The following is a 22845-nucleotide window of genomic DNA, read 5'->3' as shown; positions in this document are numbered from 1 at the left end:
CTAAATAGGTAACAATGGGTTTAGTTTTTAGAACTACATATGATATCTTAATTATCAGGTATAATTTTGACTTTAAACAACTAAAATCCCTTTGTTTCTAAATTTTTTTAAAAATATTTTAATTAATCACACATGACAGTAGAATGCACTTTAATTCATCATATATAATGGAGTATTATTTCTAATTCTTCTGATATACATGATGTACACTGGTCATACAGTTATAAAAGTACATAGGGTAATAACGTATGATTCATTCTACTATCTCCTTCCTACCCTCATACCCTCTTCCCTCCCTTCACTATGCTCTACCTAATCTAAAGTAACTCTTATTCTTCCCTAGTCTCCCCTTCATTGTGAATTAGCATCCACATATCAGAGAAAACATTTGGCTTTTGGTCTTTTGGGATTGGTTCATTTCGCTTAGCATGATATTCTCCAACTATATCCATTTACCGGCAAATACCATAATTTCATTCTTCTTTAAGGCTGAGTAATATTCCATCATATACATATATGTATGTGATATATATATGTATGTATCTACATATATATATACATGTATCTACATACATATAAATTTATATATACCATATTTTTTTATCCATTCATCTACTGAAGGGCACCTAAGTTGGTGCCATAGTTTAGCTATTGTGGTTGTACCAATTTGCAGTCCCACCAGCAATGTATGACTGTACCTTTTCCCCCACATCCTCGCCAACATACTGTTGTTTGTATTCTTGGCAACTGTCATTCTGACTGGGGTGAGATGAAATCTTAGAATAGTTTTGATTTGCATTTCTCTAATTGCTAAAGATCTTGGACATTTTTTCATACATTTGTTGCTCAATTGTATTTCTTCTTCTGTGAAGTGTCTATTTAGTTCCTTAGCCCCATTCATTGACTGGGTTATTTGTTTTTTTGGTGTTAAGTTTTTTAAGTTCTTCATATATCCTGGAAATTAATGTTCTATCTGAGATGTGGTGCCCTACCACTAAGCTTCATCCTCAGCCCTTTTTAATTTTAAATTCTGAGATAGGGTCTTGCTAAGTTGCTTAAGGTCTCACTAAATTATTGAGGTGGGTCACAAACTTGCAATCCTCCTGCCTCAGTTGCCTGAGGGTTTGGGATTACAAGTGTGAGCCACCACGTCCAGCTTAAAATCCTTTTCAGCAATGAAACAGATGTGCTGACTTTCATATGTCAAAATCAAGTTCTCAAAGATGAAATACTTTTTACAAGTAACTCAGTGGTTAGGTCATAAATTTGTCTATGAAACATTTATAATATATTTTAATAACTAAAAAAATATAAAGTAGAAGTGATTACATGTATTTATATCTCTTCATATTACTGAAATGTGACTTAAAATTTTTATGAATTTTATTCAGCAAGTGACAATTTTAGAATTCAAACAATTAACAATTATGAAGAAAATTAGTTAAGGCGCCAACATATTCAAGAGACAATTTAGGATCACTGGCAAGACTTGAATTTCTACAGATGAGAAAAATTCAGGCTTTACATCAATCTAACTTGGATTTATGGCTACATCTACTTTTTCATGAGCAGGACAAACATACTATAAACCCAGATACTCCTAAGGCTCAGGCAGGAAGATCCCAAGTTCAAGGCTAGCCTCAACAACTTAAGATTCTATCTCAAATAAAACATAATAAAAAGGGCTGGGGGTGTAGCTCAGTAATAGTGTGTCACTGGATTTAATCCCCAGTACTGTAAAATAATAATAATAATAATTAACATACGTATACACAGATATTATATAACATCCAAAATTATATAAAATGGAATATACTTCATATATTTGTCAATATATGGTTTATTTCTATGATTATTTGGGAGATGAACATCACTGAGCACTCAAATAATTTTATAGCATAAAAGTTAATTCAGGGCTGGAGATATAGCTCAGTTGGTAGAGTGCTTGCTTTGCATGCACAAGGCCCTGGGTTCAATTCTCAGCACCGCCAAAAAAAAAAAAAAAAAAAAAAAAAAAAAAGTTAATTCAGATGCTTTTAAAAACACATACAGACACAGCTTATTAATTCCAAATCTTCATGGACTACATTTAAAAAAATTCCTTGCATTAAATGAAAATTCTTTACATTAAATTACTCTAATTTTTAACCCTATTTTTTTTAATTTATTTTTATTGTAAACAAATGGGATACATGTTGTTTCTGTTTGCACATGGAGTAATAGCATACCATTTGCATATTCATACATTTACATAGGGTAATGATGTTTGATTCGTTCCGTTATTTTTTTCCTTCCCCCCCACCCCTCCCACCTCTCTTTTCCCTCTATACAGTCCCTCCTTCCTCCATTCTTGCCCCCTCCCCCCCATTACGTGTAACCGTATCTTTTATTTTTAAAAACTTTAAAATAAGTTTTCAACCTTAAAAACAAGAACTATGAAAGCTGCTGATCACAATGGGATAATTATTGCCACAGAACTTTTAATTATTATTTTCAATGTTATAAAAAATGATTTCCATCAGAACAAGTATCAAATTTGTTGTGATAACATTTGTATAATAATTATTTTTCACTTGAATCTCTGTACAAATATTTTATAGTACAACATAGCACACTCTTACCCCAGCTTTGAAAATCCCAGTGAAGTTCTAGATAAAAGTCACCTAGCTGCAAATGAAATATGAATAATTACCAAATGTACCTTATTTAAGTCCTTATACCTGCTTAATATTTTGCTTTAAAGTAATCTATTACCATTATAAATCTATGAGAATAGAAAATAATAAAAAATTTCAATAAATTTTGAGAAAGAACAAAAAATCAAAATATGATTATTAAAGCATAATAGCACACATTACTCAATTACAAAGTAATATATGTACTACTATACATTTCAGAGAACTATTTTATCACATTTAAATTTGTATGATTAAATATTATACTTGTGAGCTTAACCAAAATAACAATAATAATAGCCATTATCTTTAAGACTAACTTCAGAAATAACCATCAAAATGACTATTTGTACTGCTTCATGATGGTCTAAAATAATGATCCATTGCAACTGAAAAGTTTTTTGTATGAAGTGATAAATTTACTAAATCTGAAAATGTTAATCATATGAAACCTATAGAGAAAACTATTTCTATGGAGAAAACCTTTATTTCTCAAACTAAAAGCTAGACAGAAAAGAGATTATAAGTATTAAGGAAACTATTAAAATCAAATATTCTCAAAAAATGTATAAAGTCTGAATATAAGTACTGCAAATATAGCAACACTAGCAAGTTAGGCCTTCCTATTTCAAACAACGAAAGAAGTTTATCTAATAGTATATATTAATGCAACCTAAGTACATTTTTTCTGACTCTTTCTATATCTCTTCAAATCTCAAAAAAAAAAAAAGAAAAAAATTAGCACCCCATAAGAGAAGACAAACTATTATCACATCATCATGACAGGTGTATGTCCTACAGTTCTGTCAGACATCAAAAATACAAAGGGAGAAAACAAAAACAGAAAACAAATCTATCCTTTTTCTGTGCCAGCACAACCAACTGCTACCACTCTGAGGCAGGATGGACAAAAAGAATTTTTGTTACATAAATAAAAGGCATACTGCTCCTTCTACCAGCAGCATCTTCAGCTATTTTAGAATCATCTAATCCAAAGCACAAAGGAATACTATTGCCATTAAGTATGATGCACTTCCTTTTTGCTTACTTATCTAATTTACTGAAAAGTAATAAATATTTATTTTCCTAATTCAAAGAAAATGGTGCTTCTTAGATTACACTTACAATCACAGTATCTTATTATTCCAATTACTGCTTAATTTGAACATGATTCTTACCATTTATTAATCTTTAACCAACAGTAAAAATTTAGATTATATTAAAAATGCTTAAAATCACCCTTTTCATTACTCTTGAGGTGCAAAAGCAGCAAAGAAATATAGCTTACCTCTTTCAGGGCTTTTAATAATCGAGGTCGTTTTTCTTCAACACTTTCCCTGGATTGCTGCTTAAGCTTCCTTAAAAGAGCTGTAACTAATTTGAAATTTCAAAAAAAAAAATTTTTTTTAAGTAATTTTTACCAGGTTAGAAAACACTACTGGCTTATTTTTACATATAGATTTTTCTAACCAGTTAAGAGTAAAGAGAAACTAGATGGGCTCCTGGGTTTTTTGCCCACAGTGAGCCTTTTGTGACTTTCAAGGATTCTTTTGTTCAGAATAACAACACTGTGGATTGAACCAAGGGCACTCTAACACTGGGATAGATGCCCAGTCCTTTTTATTTTATTTTTATTTTGAGACAGGGTTTCACTAAATTGCCCCAGCTGGCCTCCAACTTGTGACTCTCTAGTTTCAGTCTCCCAAACTGCAGGGATTACAGGTGGGTGCCACCATGCTCAGCTATAAGCAACATACTTTTAAATATGGTTCCTCAATTCTTTTTGTATACTTTTCAATATTCGAGTTCCTAAGTCATGAATAATTCACATATAACTTTACAGATAACTGCAAGGTTTGTAGTATGGAAAATTGCACTAAATGAAAAATATCTCAAATACATCACTTTGTATTTTTGGAATATTTATCAACAACAGTAATTCACATTGCTTACTCATCTGTCTGTCTCCATAGCTGATGGCTTCTGCCAGAGGGCTCCATCCCTGAGCATTTTTCACCTTTACTGGAGCATTGTGAGCCAAAAGTAAATGGGCACATTCTGCAACAAAAAAATAGTAATATCAAACATCATGTAATGTTTAAGATCTCTAAATAAAAAATCACGTAGAAGTTTATACACCAAATAATACAAATAAATCTATAAAATACTACACTATACCAGATTACTTCAGATCTCCAGATTCAAAAGCACCCATTCTACTACCTAAAAATAAATAGTATCTCTCTACAAAGGAAGTATTATCTCTCCTAATAATTATTCCCATGAGTATTTTGAGAATGTTTCCATCCTCTAAAATAATTTACAAATCTCAATAATATATATCCAAGTATCTACTATAGAATAAGACCCCAAAGAGGATTTGTATGTCTATAATGTCAAATGCAAAGCTCATTATTTCAAGGAAAAAAAATGTGCTTTCAAAAAAAAGTGATCAGTAACATTTCCATAAACCCTTATTTTTCAAGTTTTATAATTCTTTAAGTTTGGAAAAATACCAAAAAAAGGGCAAAATGCTATATGATCATAAGGACAAATGTGAAAAGTTCTCCAAGCAATCAAAAGAAGTCTAAGCATAGATCCTTCCCAAAAGTGGAAAAAAACTTTTTAAAAACAAAAATTGCATTAACAGGCAAAAAAAACATTTAAAACTGAGACTCATAGTAAATTTAGACAGTACAGCCATACACTCATTCATTCAATCAGTATTTACCAAGTGCCTACTATATGAAATCTTTAAGTATAGGGTTCTAGATAGTAATAATGAAGAAGGAGAATAGGTCTTACCATCAGAAAGTTTATATCCTATGTTGGAATGTCATAAGTAAATTAATAAATAAATAATATGAAATTTTTAAAAATGCTTTAAAGGAAATAAAGATGTTATGACAATGTAGTATAGGTAGGCAAAGGGTGAATTTAAGAAGAATGGCACTACATTAGCACTATTCCTAGTGATAGAAATAACACCTATCCTAACAGGGAACTTTATTAGAATAAAATAAAATAAATAACAGAAATTTCAGAAGTGTTTTTAAATATTTGATAATAGTATGTAAGAATATATGTATTGAATGTTTATTTTAATATTCGTAGTAGCGAATATACTGAAAACAAAAACAAATATCCATCATGGGGTAATAATAAACTATGCTGCATCTAAATTACTGGAGTAATTGCAGCCATTCTTAAAGAATAAAGTCATACCAAAAGAAAAGGAGACCACTTGAATGGTCAGCCACTGGTCAGATCTGAGAAACTGAGAACCAAAAAGAATACTAGCTAGTTAGAGCACATTGAAAGAAAAATAACTGACAAATTAAAAGGTGATGAATTTGGGTTGGGGAGATAGCTTAGTCGGTAGAGTGCTTGCCTTGCAAGCACAAGGCCCTGGGTTCAATCCCCAGCACCCCCCCAAAAAAAGGTGATGAATTTTTCTTTACAGAATAATGTAATGCCAGCTTAATAAATGGCAAAAATGGAAAATTAATATTAGAGCATCCAGTGTAATAACTGATTTAGGCAAAGATTCTTAATGAATTCTAAAGCCACTAAGTAAAAAATTATGTGCCATAAAATAAGATAATCACCCTAAGATTACTTATTAATTACAATCAGAAAATTGCTCTTTTACAGTGGATTATCTAGAGATCTTCATCAAACAAGTGGGCAAATTTTGTAGCATTCATAGAGGAATAATCTAACATTATGGTGTGTCCTAACATCATGCAATATAAAGTTGATCATATCACCTGTGAAGTATTCTTTCCAGAAACATTTAATTTACACAGGCCCCTAAGAACTAATTTTCAATTTACAGAAAAGGTAGATACAAGTTAAATAACACTACAAGACAATCAGGCAAATTCAAGATTAAGAACACTCTACAAGTCAACTGAATAAGATTTTTGGAAATGTTAGGCACAAAAGGGGGAAAAAACAATGAATGATAGGTCCAAACTACAAAACAGTGTTGCAATCAAATGCAATGAATGAGCTTCAAAGCATCTTGTTTCAATATAAAACATCTATAAAAGACATTTTTGGAACAATTGGAGGAATGTGAATAAATAATGGCTATGAGATATTATAACAATAATGTTCTTCCATGTAATAGTGATAACATGATTATGAAGAAGAATGTCCTTACTCTACATGCTAATGTATGAGGAGTAAAATGAAATGATAGCCACACTTAATTTTAGTACTGCAAAAATAATATGTGAAACACAAAGAAAGATAAATATGATACAACATAGACAATTACTGAGACGATGTGGAGGGTGTTTGAGTATTCATTGTGATAATCTTTCAATTTTTTGGACATTCAAGATTTTTCATCCTAAAATGTTGAGAATGAAATAAAAATGTTTTTTTAAAAAATCAAAAAGAAATGAATTAAAACTATCCCAACGGACTGAAAGGACTTTCACCATGTATTAATAAATCATACAACTTACCTACTAAATACAAAGGCATTTTATGACCCTGTTTTTCTAAAAAGAATAACTAAAAATTACACACTGTGTTCAGACACATGCATTAACTGTATACCATAATAAGCATGGCCAAAGAAAGAAAAAAAAAAAAAAAGTAGAAGAATATATAACAAGTTTTAACAGGGGTTATCATTTTAATTGGGAGAAGGATAGGTTAATGAGGACAAAGAATGATGAAAAGTCAAATTAAAAATTTTAAAATATTAAAATAAAAAGGCCCTTCCCACAACAGACCTATTACTGGGTTCTATTTAGAACAGCAAGGTCCTAATGTAGTGATTCTTCCTCAGTGAACAGAAACTAAACCGCTTTGTTATAAAGGTATAAGGCGTGAAAGATAGCCTTCAGACCATAATGTTAATTACATTGGAAAAAGAATATGTTCTTATATAATTTTGTCCTGTATTATTTCAGTTATTGTTTCAATATGTGCGTATGTTAATAGCCACAAAATATTAGCAAAAAAATTTTAATTTAAAAATATTAAAAAGCAGGATACACAATGATTAAAGCAATATCCCAGTTGTATAAACTAAGGTATAGGTTTAGTATAAGGTTTATATTTTAGGCTAGACATGTCAACTATGTATTCTACTATGGCACAGACCCTGTAGAATCAGTGCCCTCTGCTCACCAGTCATAACCCAACTAAGAAGCAACTAATGAAATTAGGTAATCACAGATATGCCAATTACCCATGAAATTTTCTTAAACATTTTTTTTAAAAACTGTATAAATTAAATGCTTTCTGTCAGTCATTTTAACAATGAATAACGAGTAAAAAAAAACAGGTAGTTAGCAACTAAGTGGGTTAGAGAAATGCATAAACATTATAGGAAGAATTCAGGATTTGAGGAATACAGACAAACTGAAATTACTAATGACAGAAATCACACAGAAATAAGCAGGAGCTATAAGGATGATAAAATATACAGAGAAAAGAGAATGAATAGGAGAGTTGGGAACATAACAGAAGATCAAGAGAGATCCTCATGAGAGTGAAAAGCTATACTAATTCTAGACTTATTTAAAAAAAAACTTAAAAACTGCACAAAAGATTAAGAATGAATTAAAAGTTGCAGCAACTGGTCTAAAGAAACATTTTTTGATGTTTCTAACCCAATGGAGGAGAATTAAATATTAGTTTTCCATTTTATCTCCTAAAGATTTCTGAAATTTTCCTTAATTAAAAGTGTGATGTTTTTCATTTCCACAAATCCATAGTTCAAAAACCTCCCAGGCAATATGGTCATCTTTAGTCAACAGACCCAGAAATTTGATTCTAACCAAAAGGATAAGAATTAAAGATTAGTTTTCAACTTTATCTCCTAAAAGATTTCTGAAATCTGCCTTAATTAAATGTTCTTTATTTCCTCTCAAATTCATAATTTAGAAACCTCCCAGACAACACAGTCAACTTTAAAGGCCCAGAAATAAAAAATAAATAAATAAATAAATAAATAAAAGACTTCCATGGTGAAAAAATAAGGGTGATTCAGTATGTCAAAGTGAATGAGAGAAACCAAGTAAATAAAAATGTAAAAACTCAAATGTATCTATCTCTTCTTTTCCCAATCAACAAATGATTATCTGAATGGTTAGGGGGCTATGTTTACAAACAAGCATATAAACAAAAAGTGCTCCTCAACAATGAAACCACTGAAGTGATATCTCAAAAGGAGAAGATAAAAGAGTAAGAATGTCATAGACTAAAAATGGTACAATGTAAACATTTTTAAATCTAGCATTCAGAGGATTGTCAATCAGCTATCTAGAATCCTCACTTTCCAAAACAACTGGAATCCAGGTAATGGAAATGGTATTGCACACAGGAAAATAAATAGAAATAGATCTTTTTTTTTTTTTTTTGCGGTACTGGGGATTGAACTCAGGGCCTTGTGCTTAGAAATAGATCTTTTAAATCACCTGCCTATGAAGTATTTGTTTAAACAAAAAACAAACATGTATCAAGTTTTTACAATTATCTATCATAAAGAAGGATCAACTTGTGGAGTTTAGATATACAAATTATTTCATATTAATGTCTTTATAATATATTAATATTTTTATAATTTTAAATAAGTTTTAAAATATTTCATATTAATTTATAACTCATATATTAACTTATTAAATTACTATACTTATTTATTAAATTATTATTAATTTATACTAATTATAAATACTTTTGTTAAGTATTATAATACATCAAAAGTTTTACAATACTTAATAAACCTTAATATTTGGAAATAGGAGTCTTCTACAATTATAAATACCTGTTTGATAAAATAACTAAGAGAAAGAAAGTTTTATTTGTTTTGTTTTTTTTGCAGATTTGAGGACTGAACCTGAATCCTTGCACATGCTAAGCAAGCACTCTATCACTGAGCCACATTCCCAGCATTAAGTTTTAAATGACATGAAGGTTAATATAAGACTTCTGTTTTTAAAACGGGCTATGAAAAATAAAAAAAAATTTATTTACTTCAATATGTTAAATCCTAAGCTCAAATATAAGATAATCCAGTTAATTTTTTAAAACTCAAATGACAAAACTGATTTTAAGAATTTTAAACTAACTATGCACAAGTGAAGAAAGTGAAACATAAAAAGAAAAATATTTACTAACCTTTATTTCCTAACATCACAGCAAGATGTAAAGGAGTGTTTCCTAAAATTTAAAAAAAAAAAAAAATTAAATTAGAAGGTGTAACAACATGAGAAATTTCACTTTAAAGTGATTTCAGTATCTTCAGAAATTTCAAACAAAAATAACCTGTCTGCAAAATACTGCTTAAATGGCAAATTCGAAGTCAGAGAATGCCATAGTTGCTAAGCACCCTACTCTACTCCCCAAAAAGGGATACCTTTGAAATCTTTCAATCTTTCCAAATAGATGTCAGATTCTTTTTGTTGCTAATTTCTCATACATTCTTTGTTCTTTAGAAAACAATTTAAATATCTACTCATTCTTGGGGACAGAAATCTTCAGACTCAAACCCAGTACTCAAATTGTTCAGAACATTGCTGTTAAGAGACTAATATAGTAATAAATAATAGCTATTATTTTTTAGAACAGAAGGAGGTATTGCGTGACAAAGGAACATAGGACAGAGCTCATAACTGCCTGAGCAGAACTAAATATAGATGGACCACACTAAAATAAGCCTTAAAAAATGAGTTAGAAATGTGTGGGTAAGCAAAAGTAACATTAACTAGCATTACAGTCCAAGAAAAAAAAAAAAAAGAAAAATCTCCAAATCACACACAAATGCAAGAACAGTTTGTAGAATAGTAATCAGTAAAACTGGATGGGCCAAAGACAAAGTCTTGAAAGCTATGCTATGGAGATTGTTTTAACTATACCCTATAGTTGGTATTATAGAATGACTAATTTAATTTTAAAACGATGTCCCAAGAACAAGTCTAAAAGGCTCTGATTATAAAGAAAACCAAAAGTAATAACTGAAAATAAAATTACTGAATTACATTTATATGAATTTTCAGATGTTAGGAATTTTATAGAAGTCACATCATCAAGAAATCTGCCCAAAAAAATGAGCTAAACATTATAAAGGGACCATTACACAGGATGAGACAACTACTTTTTCTAAGTAACGTGCATATGATCAACACCAATATTTTGTTGTGACTAAACTTGCCAAAGTTTAGCTCCAAAAAGGTAGAAGAAATGAGAATTAATGGCAGAGTCAGATACCATTTCAAGTGAAATTTAGAAAACAACACAAATGATTCACTAAATTTAAATTCTAAGTCATTTTATATAAACAAAACAAGGAAAATTCTGAATTACAGTAAATCTCTTACTCTTAACCCTTAAACAAATGATAAATAAGATTCAGGGATATAATTCACTTTACATTTTTCAGACATAAGGAGCAGAAGTACAAATGTCCATTAGTGACTAGGCAAAAGATAATATCTGCTTCCTCAGGCCTTGACTCCTAAGTCTTTACACCTCAGAATTCTTCCTAGCTATCCCAAACCCACCAAAAAAAGTGTTTCCCAGAATTATTCTTGCTGAGATATGAAAACTATTGTAGTACACACTGTTAATAATCATGTTAGAAAATGTTTCCAGAAAGGACGTTTTACTCATAATTTTACTTAAGAAATGAGTCTTAATTATTTGTGTTGCTTAATTATTTGTGTAAGCTGCATTTCAAAAAACAATTGGTCCTCACAAAATTTCAAGCCCTTTTAGTGAGCTTTCTCCACAAAATAACATTGTCATAATGTTAACAAAATTTACATGAGTAAGAGTAAAAAGGGCAAGGCAAATAAAAAAGTATTTCTGGCTTTATAAAAGCACTGTTGATTGATTACTAGCTTAATATGGAATATTCAATAAAGAAAAGACTTATTGCAGATACTTTTAAAAATGAAGTTAGTAAAACTGATTTCCTTCTCTTCCCATGTTGAAACCAAATACCTAACTCCTCAAGAAACTAAAGAAACTCCATGTCTGCAATTTTTTGACCTTTCTCCCCAAGAAAACTATAAGTTAGGGACTTTTTATGGAATTTTTTGCATCAGGAATTCAGTAAAGCACATTCAAACCCTTAAATGAAAATGCTTACAAACAATTTTAAACACAGTCATCCACTTACCACAGATGAGGGATCATCTGTAGGTCAGCTTAATAAACTATTATGCTTTCTCGAGGCCTTCAGCATAATGGACAATAAAATAATCAACATGAGTATCAATTCCAATGTAAGTGATCTTGAATAAGTTCCTCTTCCTCCTTTTCAACAACTTTTTGTTACTAAATTTGCATTCACATCTATGATTATCCACCAAGAATAAAACGTAATCATAAAAACACTTGACAACTCAGTGCCAGAAACAAAAGCTTGCCAACTATGCCAAAAATCAAAGCCTTTACATAGAATCACTCTTTATTTTTCTTGTCTCTTTTCCAGTTCAGGCTCTCATCATTTTATCTGCCTATTTATAACAACAACCTTGTAACAGTTCCCTGCCTCCAGTCTTACATCATTTTAATCTCCTCTCTAAAGCAAAACTGGAATAATAATCACAAAACAAAAATTTGGCCATGTTACATTTCCACTTATAAGACTAGAAATACTCCATTTATCTTTTTTATTATTAATATTTTTTTATTTTTACAGACTGCATTTTGAGTCATTGTACACAAATGAGGTACAACTTTTTGTTACTATGGTTGTGCATGATATAGATTCTTACCATTTATCTTTAACATGGTGTAAAACTTCTTAATAAGTCCTTACCTTCCTTCTCTTATTTTCCATACGATTCTCATCTAAACTGCTCATAAATTCTCCAATAAGCAAGGTTCTCATGGCTTTTATCCATATTGTTACACCCTCCTAAATGTACCGTCTCCATCTGCCTGACATATTAACACCTTACAGTCAAGGCTCACTCAAACACCACCTCTTCAGAAAAGCCTTTCTTGGCCTGTCCTAAGCAATTAGATGATCTGTTTTCCCAAAGCCCTCTATTTCTATTTATTATAGTGCTTTTCATGCTCAACTATACAACTTTATATATAAACATCTGTCTCCTTCATTAGGTATGAACCTTAGGATGATCAGATACATATCTTCTTGATCTATATGCATAGCAAATGTTTCACATACAGCATCTAACATTCAAAAGATGGTCAAGAAGCATTTGTGAATGAAGGAATGAGAAAAAACACTACAGCAATCAATCTTACTAACATCATGTTACAGAATCCAGATAACTAAAATGTAACAGGCATTAATTTAGGCAAGAATTGTAAACTCAAACATTTCCATAATTAGGTAATTATGCAAAGATTTTGGTGAGTTTTTTTCCTTAATGTTTAGAAAGACACACTGAGAAAACTGAGTCCAGAGCTTCCTTTAAGACAACACTTTCATTATGAAGTCATTCCTTAATAAATTCCTTAATTACAGCATCCCTGTGCTTCCTAATTCTTTTTCCCCCAGTGGTGAGTGTTCAACTCAAGCCCTTGCACATGCTAGGCACACACTTCTACCACTGAGTTATATCCCAGCCCTCTAATTCCTTTTTATGTTCACTTTGATAAATTAAGGTTTTTAAGGATCATTTATTGGCATATATTGTTCACAATATCCTTTTATGATTTATTAATGACATTAAAAGTTATACTGATGAGTTGGGCACAGTAGCACACACCTGTGATACCAGGAGCTTTGGAGGCTGAGGCATTAGGGTTGAAAATTCAAAATCGGCCTCAGCAAAAGTGAAGTGCTAAGCAATCTCAGTGAGACCCTGTCTCTAAATAAAATATAAAACAGGGTTGGGGATGTGGCTCAGTGGTCAAGTGTCCCTGAGTTGCATTCCCAGTATCAAAAAAAAAAAAGTTATATTGATGAGGTCCTTTTTTCATTCTTGATGTTATTTGGGTCTTCTCTCTTTATCTTAGTCTAAAGTTCATTAATTTTTTTCATGTTTTCAAAGTACAACATTTTGGCTTTGTTGTGTTCTATCTTGTTTTTCTAATTTAATAATTCCTACTCTTATTATTTGCTTTCTTCTATTTTTCTTGGGCTAAATAAATTGATTTAATTGGAAAATTAAGCAAATTGTTGTGTTGTTGGTAGTACTGGAGATTGAACCCATGGGTACCCTACCACTGAACTACATTTCCAACCCAAAAGGGACCTTTTTTTAAGAAAGGGTCTCACTAAATTGCCAGGACACTAGAATTACAGATGAGTTTCTTTTTCTAGTTTCCTGGAATGGATTTGATGATTGATTTTTCAGTCTTTTTCCTAATATGTCTTTATCTTTTAATTAAGTATTTCTAACTTATTTGGCTTTGTAATCAGAGAAGACTCCCTACAATTTCAGTCCTCTGAAACATGTTGAGATTTGCTTTATAGACAAATTTTACCCATTTTTAAATGCTTTATCCTTGAAAAAAACTACATATATTGCAATTACTGGGCACAGAGTTTCATATAAATCTACTAGGATCCAGTTTAATTGTGTTGCTCTTATCTTTTATATCATTGACTTTTTTTTGGTGTTAGTATATTGTTGTTATAAAAGATTATTAAAAATTCTCCAATTATTCACTGGGGATTTCTATGACTTCTAACTATACCAATTTCCATTTGATTTATTTTCAGGCCAGCCAAGTGACTGAAAACTTAAAATCCTTATATTTATTTTCTTGATTAGTTGAGCCATTTTTCATTATAAAACATTCACCATTTACTCAGATAATTCCTTTTGCTTTAAAACCTATTCAGATATTAATACATTAACATTTTGGATTGATATTTACATTGGCTATACGTTTCAATCCTTTTACTTTCTATTTTTCTATATCATTGATTTTTAGCTATGTCTTCACTGCATGTAACTGGGTATTATTTCAAATGGTATGATGATATTTGTCTTTATTACTACACTTACTGATATACTGGGTTTAAAATCTACCAACCTGCTTGTGTTCTCTATTTGTTTTACTTGCTCTATGTTCTTTTTGTCTTCTTTACTCTCTCCCAGAGTGATTATTTTTATTATTCAATTTTATTTTTGCATGTGTTGGATAGAATGTACACATTTTATTTTACTATTTGTCTAGTAGTAATCTTATAGGTACACTTCCCAGAGTAGCTAGATATGGTTACTAAGCATTTGAAATGCAGTTATTCCAAACTGAGATGTAATACAAATAGAATTTTGAAGACTTAGTATAAAAAACAAGAATACTAAAACATCTCAAATAATGTTTTACACTGAGTTTTACACTGACATTTTGTATATATTTGGTTAAATATTAAAATCAATTTCAACTCATTTCTTTTTATTGTGTGGCTACTAGAAAATTTACAATTACACACATAGCTCACATTGTATTTCTATAATACTGCCCTAGGATTTACAATATATATCATTGATCTGTCAAAGCGTCCAATGGTGCTTTACCCCCTACTCAAAAACCGATGCAATGGCTGGAATGGATGGAATAAAGTTAGTGTTCTGAGGTCATTGCATAGGCCTCAGAACACTAACTTTATTCCATCTTGCCTTATATGCCATCTAGTTCTATGAATTTCTGATCTTACCTTAATTCATTTACTTTTCTTTCTTTTTGTTGCTCATCATTCCTTTCTACATCAGAATCATTTTCCTTCTACTTGAGGTAGATCTTTCAGGGTTTCTTTTAGTGACAAATTCAGGTTTCTGTAAATGTCTATTCAACTTCACTCTTTTTTGTACTGGGTGTACAATTCTTGCTTGATTTTTTTTTCAACATTCTGTGTGGTCTTACAGTTTTTTGTTGTTGTTGTTGAGAAGTCAGACAGAAGTCTTTCACTTCTTTGAAAGTAATGTGATTTTTTTTTTTCCTGGCTGCTTTTAAGATTTAGTTTTTAATTTTCAGCCAAATCACCCTGATGTGGATTCCTTTCTTTATTGTACTTAGATTGGACTTCTTGAATTTCTGAATTTGTAACTTTCATTAATTTTAGAAAATTCTGAGCAATTTTATTTTCAACATCACTTAGTCCCATTCTCTCTTCCCTCCTCGGGGTTTAATTAACACAGAACTTCCCTTCCCTCTACTGCTTGTTTTCTTTTTTAAAATATCTTTTCCCTCCCTTCTTCATTATACAGTAGATATTTTCTTCTGAAAACTTCCTGGATCATGAATTCTTTCTTCTGCAGGGTTTAAACTAATCCTAAGACCATTTATTTAGTTCTTTCAGTTCTTACATTTTTCCATTTGAGAAATTTTTAGTTCTTTTTCAGATCTGTGATTTCAAGTCCTGTAGTTTTCAATACTACACTAAAATTTTCAATCTATTATTCCTCAAGAACATATTAGGTATTTTTATTCACAGTTAAAATAAATGGAGTCCTGTTGGGTTTGTTTCTTTTATTGTTTGTCCCTGATTCTCATGCATATTTTCCAGTTTCCTCATAATGCTGTTCATCTTTAATTATATGCTGGACATGGTACTGAATTAACTGTTAAAAATTTTGAAGCCTTAGAAACAAATCCTTCAGAGATTTTCATTTGCTTCTGATAAGTGGCTACATGTACTGAACTTTAGGATCACCTAGTCCAAGAACTGACTTTTTTTTTCTGGACCTCAGAAATGACTCAAGGCTATAATATAGTCTGCACCAGCACTGATTTACTTTCAGTTCACACTTATTCCTAAGGTGCAGCACTTTAAGTTCCAGATGCTCTTTAAGTTCATGATCCAAAGAATTGTCTTTATGAGATATCCAGTATCTGGTAAGCTCTGACCTCCATTTTTGTGTCCTCTTAACTCAGTGAGGTTGTCAAAAGTGCTGCTCGGTCTCTTAACCACATCTTTTGGATTTGAAAAGGACACTGAAGCAAAATAACCTAAAATGCTAGGTTCACATTCTTGGGTTCTCATCTTCTGCCAGTTGTTGGCCCAGTTTCTACTTTGTCAGCTCTCCAGTGACCTTCAAATAGAAAATTTAATTCCTACTTGCTTCTAAAGAAGACTGGTACTAATTATCTAGCCCAACATTACTGGAAACAGAAATCTGTTTTGATTTTATTTGTAATATTTTTTTCTTTCTGGTCTTTAATACTATTAAAGATAATAATCTACAAGTATTAATGATTATACCTTCTATTAGATTATAATTACTCTTAGTACCTTTTTAAGTAATTTTTTGCCTCAAATTCAATGTGATCAACAATTAATCCTGCCATTCATACTTTTCTTTACCATGGACACAGAATAAAATTTTATTTTATTTTTTTTTACCAATCCCCTTCAGGTATGTCTATGAAAGTTCTTTATTTCCCTTTTCTCAATAGTGCTGTATTTATTATTTTTTGGTCCCATGAATTTTATTCCTATACTTCTCTTAGTATAAAATTCCATACCTCAAATACATGAACCAGACAGGGTACATGAATCAAACCAAATTAGTCTGGTAACTGGCCAGAAAACTTTCAGGGGATAGCACAACATCCACCAGGATTAAGATGATTTTCTGCATTTTTTTCCCCCTTTTTGAGGGCAGAAAATGGGAGGGCACTTAAGCTGGAGGGAAAAACTGTGTCTTGCCATTGTAATCAGAGTATATGAACATTTGGGCATAGGGCTGCATATTCTCTACTTCACAGATCAGTGTATTTCAAACAGAAGCAAGTTTTTCCATCCTCAGGGTACATTTGGCAGTATCTAGAGTCAAATATTTGGTGGTCACATCTGGGGAGAGGGGGCACTGATAACATGAAGAAAATAGAAATCATGGATGCTGGTCAATATCATACAATATAAAAGACAGCTTTCCACAACAAAAAAAATTATCCAGGTTTAAAAAGGGCAAATGAACTAGAACTAGGAAAGAATAAAGTTCTACATAACAACAGAACTGAGATTATTAAAAGCCATATATATATATATATATACACATATCTATACATATATATATGTATATGTATACATGACATATAGATATGTATATATGACAGCACTGCAGAAGCTCTGGATATAATCGTGCCTGACACCGGCTCATACCCTATCTTTTCCAGTTATGTGAATTAATAAATACTTTCAGACTAGTTTGTAGTAACTTCAAGAGTCATTACTAATACAATATGGAAATATAAAGCTTTATTGGCCATAATCATATTTTTGAAGGATTTCTAACTTTTAAGTGCTTTTGTTTTTCTTTTCTATTTATTAGGCTTTTTATTTGGACTAATTTTATTTATTTATGTAATAATACAGAATGTGGATATGTTAAATTCTGTGTAAAGCAAAAAAGTATTTAGCAATCATTTTGAAACAATATTTATCTAACAAAGAAAAAGATCATATTTTAATTTTCTTTTACAAAAGAATCAATAGTTTTCATTGCTCCTATGTCCCCATTTTTCTTTCTCACTAATTTAATAAGTGAGTATAAGTCTTTTTTATCCCATATAGAATAAATGAACATTAGAGACAAAAACAAATTTTTGGAAACTTGTTCTCAATATTATAACCAATTTTTATAATAATTAATTTATCTGTAGTACATTTAACTAGTTCAATGTCAGCCCTTTTATGACATATAACCTTCCTTGAGTTAGTCATTTAATTTCATCTCATGTTCTAGGATACTTTATTGAGCAACATTTTTCAGGAATGATATATCACGCTGATTGGTCTATTCCTCAAACTGAAAGTTAGATATTTAATCTGAGACAAAAACGGATGCTTTATGTTCAAAAGGAACTTGTATTTTTACTTGTATAATATAGGATTCACTAATTCTAAAATAACGCCAAGATATCAGAATCTTTTAAACACCACATGGTACATGTACATCATTAATATGTACAAATTTTATGTTATCAGTTAAAATAAATTTAAATAATTCTTTTTTAGTTGAAGGAGCCCAAAGAGAAAAGAAAAATGCAATGCATGATTCTTGACTTAATCTTGGATCAAACAACAGTGAATATTATAAGAATATTTAAGGAAACCTGAATAGTAGGCTGACAATTAATACACTTCTATTAATTATATTTAGATCAATACTAAATATTATTAATGTGATCAGTGTGTTGTGGTTATATAGGAAAATGTGCTATGTTTCAGGTAAACACACGTTTTGAACTTACTCTCAAAAGTTTCAGAAAATAGCTGGGAATGCAGCTCAGTGAAAGAGCACTTTTCATTTTTTTTTTTAACTTTATATTCTTTGTTTTCAAATACATTTTCTACTTAATTTTCTATGTTGCCAAGACATTCCCACATTTAATTTACATTTTTTAAAAGAAGTGACTATGTTTTTAATTTTTTACTTACTCTTTTGTGACTATATTTTAAAAATATTCCCACAGATTCTTCTTATTTTGGCTCATTTTCTTCACACCATCACATTAGTTTTAGAGAAGCAAAACTGCTTTCATATACTGCTGAAAAAGTAACTATTTTCTAAATCTTTCTTATATTTCTTGCAGTATTCTCAGTAGTATCTTCAGAAATAATGCCTTTTCTCTTATAATGAACATTTCTCACAGGTTCCCAAATGGACATTTATTTATTTATTTACTTATTTTCTGCTCATCCATCCTAAAATGAAGATTCATCCTAGTCTAGTAAGAGCACAAGTAGAATTCCCTCAGTTTCTTCTTAGTTGATTCAAGAAAATGAACAGCAGAAACCCTTCTCTGAGTTCTGAATTTGATATTAATAGTACTTTCCTGTGAGACTCTAATACTCTACAAATTAAAGACAAACAGCTGAGATTATAAGAACTTGCTGCACAGAAATCAAAGATAAGAGAATGGTACAAAACATATTATATTCCAAAAACTACAAAACACTATTGAAAGTAATTAAATAATACCTAAATATAAGGAAAGACATCCTAAGTTCAAGAATGATAAATATTGTTAGAATGACAACACTATCCAAAGAGATTTACAAAGTTAAAGGAATCTCCATGAAAATCCCCAGTACTTTTATTTGTAGAAATAGACATGTTGATCCTAAATGTGTATAATTCAAGGAACCCAGAATATCCAAAATGATCTTGAAAAGAACAAAGCTGAAAGATTTGCCTTTTAAATTTCAAAACTTTGTACAAAACCATAATAATAAATAGAACACATACTGGCATAAGACATATGTTAATGAATCAATCACATCATACACAAAGTTAATTGAAAATAGATCATAAACCCAAATATAAGCCCAGAAATGAAGGAAGTAAATCTTTGTGAGCTTGGTTTCTTAGCTACTACACCAAAAACACATCAATAAAAGAAAAATACACTTCATCATAATTAAAATGTTTTGTGAGGCAAAGAATACCATAAAGAAAGTGGAAAGAATCTACAGACAGGAAGAAAATATTCTGCAAATCATTGATTTGATAAGGGTATACAGGATATACAAAGAACTCTTATAGACAGGGACGATGGCGCACACCTGTAATCCCAACGGCTTTGGAGGCTGAGGCAGGAGGATCACAGGTTCAAACCAGCCTTAGCGACTTACCAAGGCCCTAAACAACTAGTGAGACCCCATCTCTAAATAAAATACAAAATAGGGCTGGTGATGTAGCTCAGTGTTTGAGTGCCCCTAGGTTAAATCCCCAGTACCAAAAAAAAAAAAAACCCTCTTAGAAGTCAATAAAAAGACAGCCCAAATTAAATATGAGAAATGATCTGAATAGCTATTTCTTTAAAGGATAAATACAAATTAGCTAATAAACACAAGAAAAGAAGGAGAAACCATGAACCATTAGGAAAATACACATCAAAACCGCTAGAGGGGCTGGGATTGTGACTCAGTGGTAGAGTGCTTGCCTAGCATGTGTGAGGCACTGGGTTTGACTCTCTGTACCACATACAAATAAATGAATGAAATAAAATATCTAAAAAATATTTTTAAAAAAGCCACTATGAGCACTTCTCAAAAAGTACTAGTACAAGTTGCCAAAAAATATGTGAAAAAATGCTTAATATCTTCAGCCATGGGGGAAATGCAAATCAAAACTACACTGAGATTCCACCTCACACAAGTCATTAAGGCCATTATCGAAAAGCAAAAAATAACAAATGCTGGTGAGAATGTGGAAAAACAAGAACTCATACACTATTGGTTGAAATGTGAACTAGTACAACCACTATGTTAACCAGTTTGGAGGTTCCTCAAAAAACTAAAAATAAAACTATATGATCCAAAAAAAAAAAAAAAAACTATATGATCCAACTATACCACTCCTGGGTATATACCCAAAGCAAGTGAAACCATCATATAAAGGAGATACCTGCATATGTCTTTAGTGTAGAAATAATCACGATAATCAAGTTATGAAATCGGCTGAGGTGCCTATCAACAGATGAATTGATAAATGAAATATGACATGCATAATGGGATATTATTCAGTCATAAAGAATGAAATCATGCCATTTGTAGGAAAATGGATGGAGCTAGAGGTCATCATGTTAAGCAAAATAATCAGATACAAAAAGACAAGTATCACATATTTTATCTCATCTAGGGAAACTAAAATAAATAAATAACCTAAAAGTAGAAGGACTATAAGAAGGGAGAGGTGATCAGAGGGACAATGTAGGCGGGAAAGTGGATATGAATAAAGTAGGACATATGTATGAATGGAAATGTCACAATGAAACCCATTAATTTGTACAATTAATATGAGTTAATATTTAGAATATAAAAAAAAGACACTACTTTTTACCCACTATGATGGCTATGATCAATCAAAAGACTGGCAAAGAGAAGAAACTGAAACTCATACATTGCTGCTGGGAAAGTAAAAAAGGGCAAGCACTTTGGAAAACAGGTTTGCAGTTTCTCAAAAGGTTAAACATGGATTTACCATGTGACCCAGCAATATGTATATATTCAAGAGAATAAAAACATGTATGCACAAAAACTTGGATACAAATGTTCATAGCAGCAATTATTCTTAATAGCCAAAGGATAGGGGAAAAAAGGTCCATTTACTGATGGACATATAAATAACTGGGGTATATCCAGTCCGAGGAATATTATGCAGCAATAAAAAGAAATGAAGTACTCACTCATGCTCTATGGATAAACCTTGACAACACTGTGCTTAAGTATAAGAAGTCAGTTAACAAAGTCTGTATATATGGAACTCTATTTACATGACATGTCCACAATAGGCAAATCTATAAAACAGTTAGTGGCTGTCTAGGGCTGGAGAATATTCATAATTGGGAATTGCTAGCTAAAGGTTATATAGTTTCTTTAGGGGATGATGAAAATATTTTCAAATTGTGGTTACAGTTACCCAACTATGAATATACTAAAAACCACTGAATACTTTAAGTGGATCAATTTATGGTCTATGAATTATATCTCAATAAAGGTGCTTAAAAATAAATAAAAAATAAGGAAAGTGGAGGGTGAGGTTGTAAGAACTGCAGTACAAACTTAAGCTCCTGACAATTTGAAAAGCAACCATCCTTTAGAAAGGTCTTTTTACTAGACCTCTTACTTTGTCTTAATGGTTATCACCCAGGTTAGTTCAGCTTTGGACTCAAGGAAGCTTTTATGGCCGCTTGTTTCTTTGGTGTGTTAACTTCTCTATTTGAAAACAAGGTACCAGGAATAGCTTCTTTACTACTGTTAATGGGTACTACAGATACCAATAAATAAAAGCACAAAAAGAAGCTTGTAATCAGGCACATATTTGTTCCCGCCATCTGTTTTCCATGTTAGGAATTTTCTCATCCTCTAACTCAAAGTCAGCACATGACATACATAAAGTTTTATTGGAACATATCCACACACTAATCACTTATGAACTGTTCATGGCGGCTCACATGCAACCATGATATGGCCTGCAAGCTTAAAATATTTGCTATTTTGTCCTTTAGTTAAATGTTTGCAGACCCTGTTCTAATTAGGAAGGCTTTTACTTCATGTTGTCTTGCTTCCATGACCTGTCAGTCATTAGTATGGTTTGTATAAATGACCACTTTACATTGTTATTATGAAAAAGTTATCTCATAATCTAATTTACCTGATTCTATACTTATTATTTTATAATGCAGAATCAGGTCAGGAGTTCTTAAGTTATGTTATTCCTCTTTTGTCTTACCCAGAAGTAAAATCCATTCATTGTGACTCAAT

General features: G+C 31.1%; 1 protein-coding gene across 2 annotated transcripts in view; it reads right to left on the bottom strand.

Annotated features, from left to right (window-relative positions):
• Positions 1–22845, bottom strand: part of Ankrd13c (ankyrin repeat domain 13C) — an 84172-nt gene that overhangs the window by 47889 nt on the left and 13438 nt on the right. Inside the window, exons 2-5 of one of the 2 annotated variants that reach the window (XM_047556249.1) lie at positions 9819–9860; positions 4629–4733; positions 3964–4049; positions 2622–2667 (exon numbers count right to left, since the gene is read on the bottom strand). In XM_047556249.1, coding sequence (XP_047412205.1) covers positions 2622–2667; positions 3964–4049; positions 4629–4733; positions 9819–9860 — 279 coding nt within the window. The remainder of the gene's footprint in view (positions 1–2621; positions 2668–3963; positions 4050–4628; positions 4734–9818; positions 9861–22845) is intronic. The other variant, XM_047556255.1, reaches the window with a different exon arrangement.

The sequence above is a fragment of the Sciurus carolinensis genome, chromosome 1 (assembly GCF_902686445.1).
Source record: "Sciurus carolinensis chromosome 1, mSciCar1.2, whole genome shotgun sequence".
NCBI lineage: Eukaryota > Metazoa > Chordata > Mammalia > Rodentia > Sciuridae > Sciurus > Sciurus carolinensis.
Note: the sequence above shows the minus strand (reverse complement) of the source record. Positions and strands in the feature narration are given on the sequence as shown.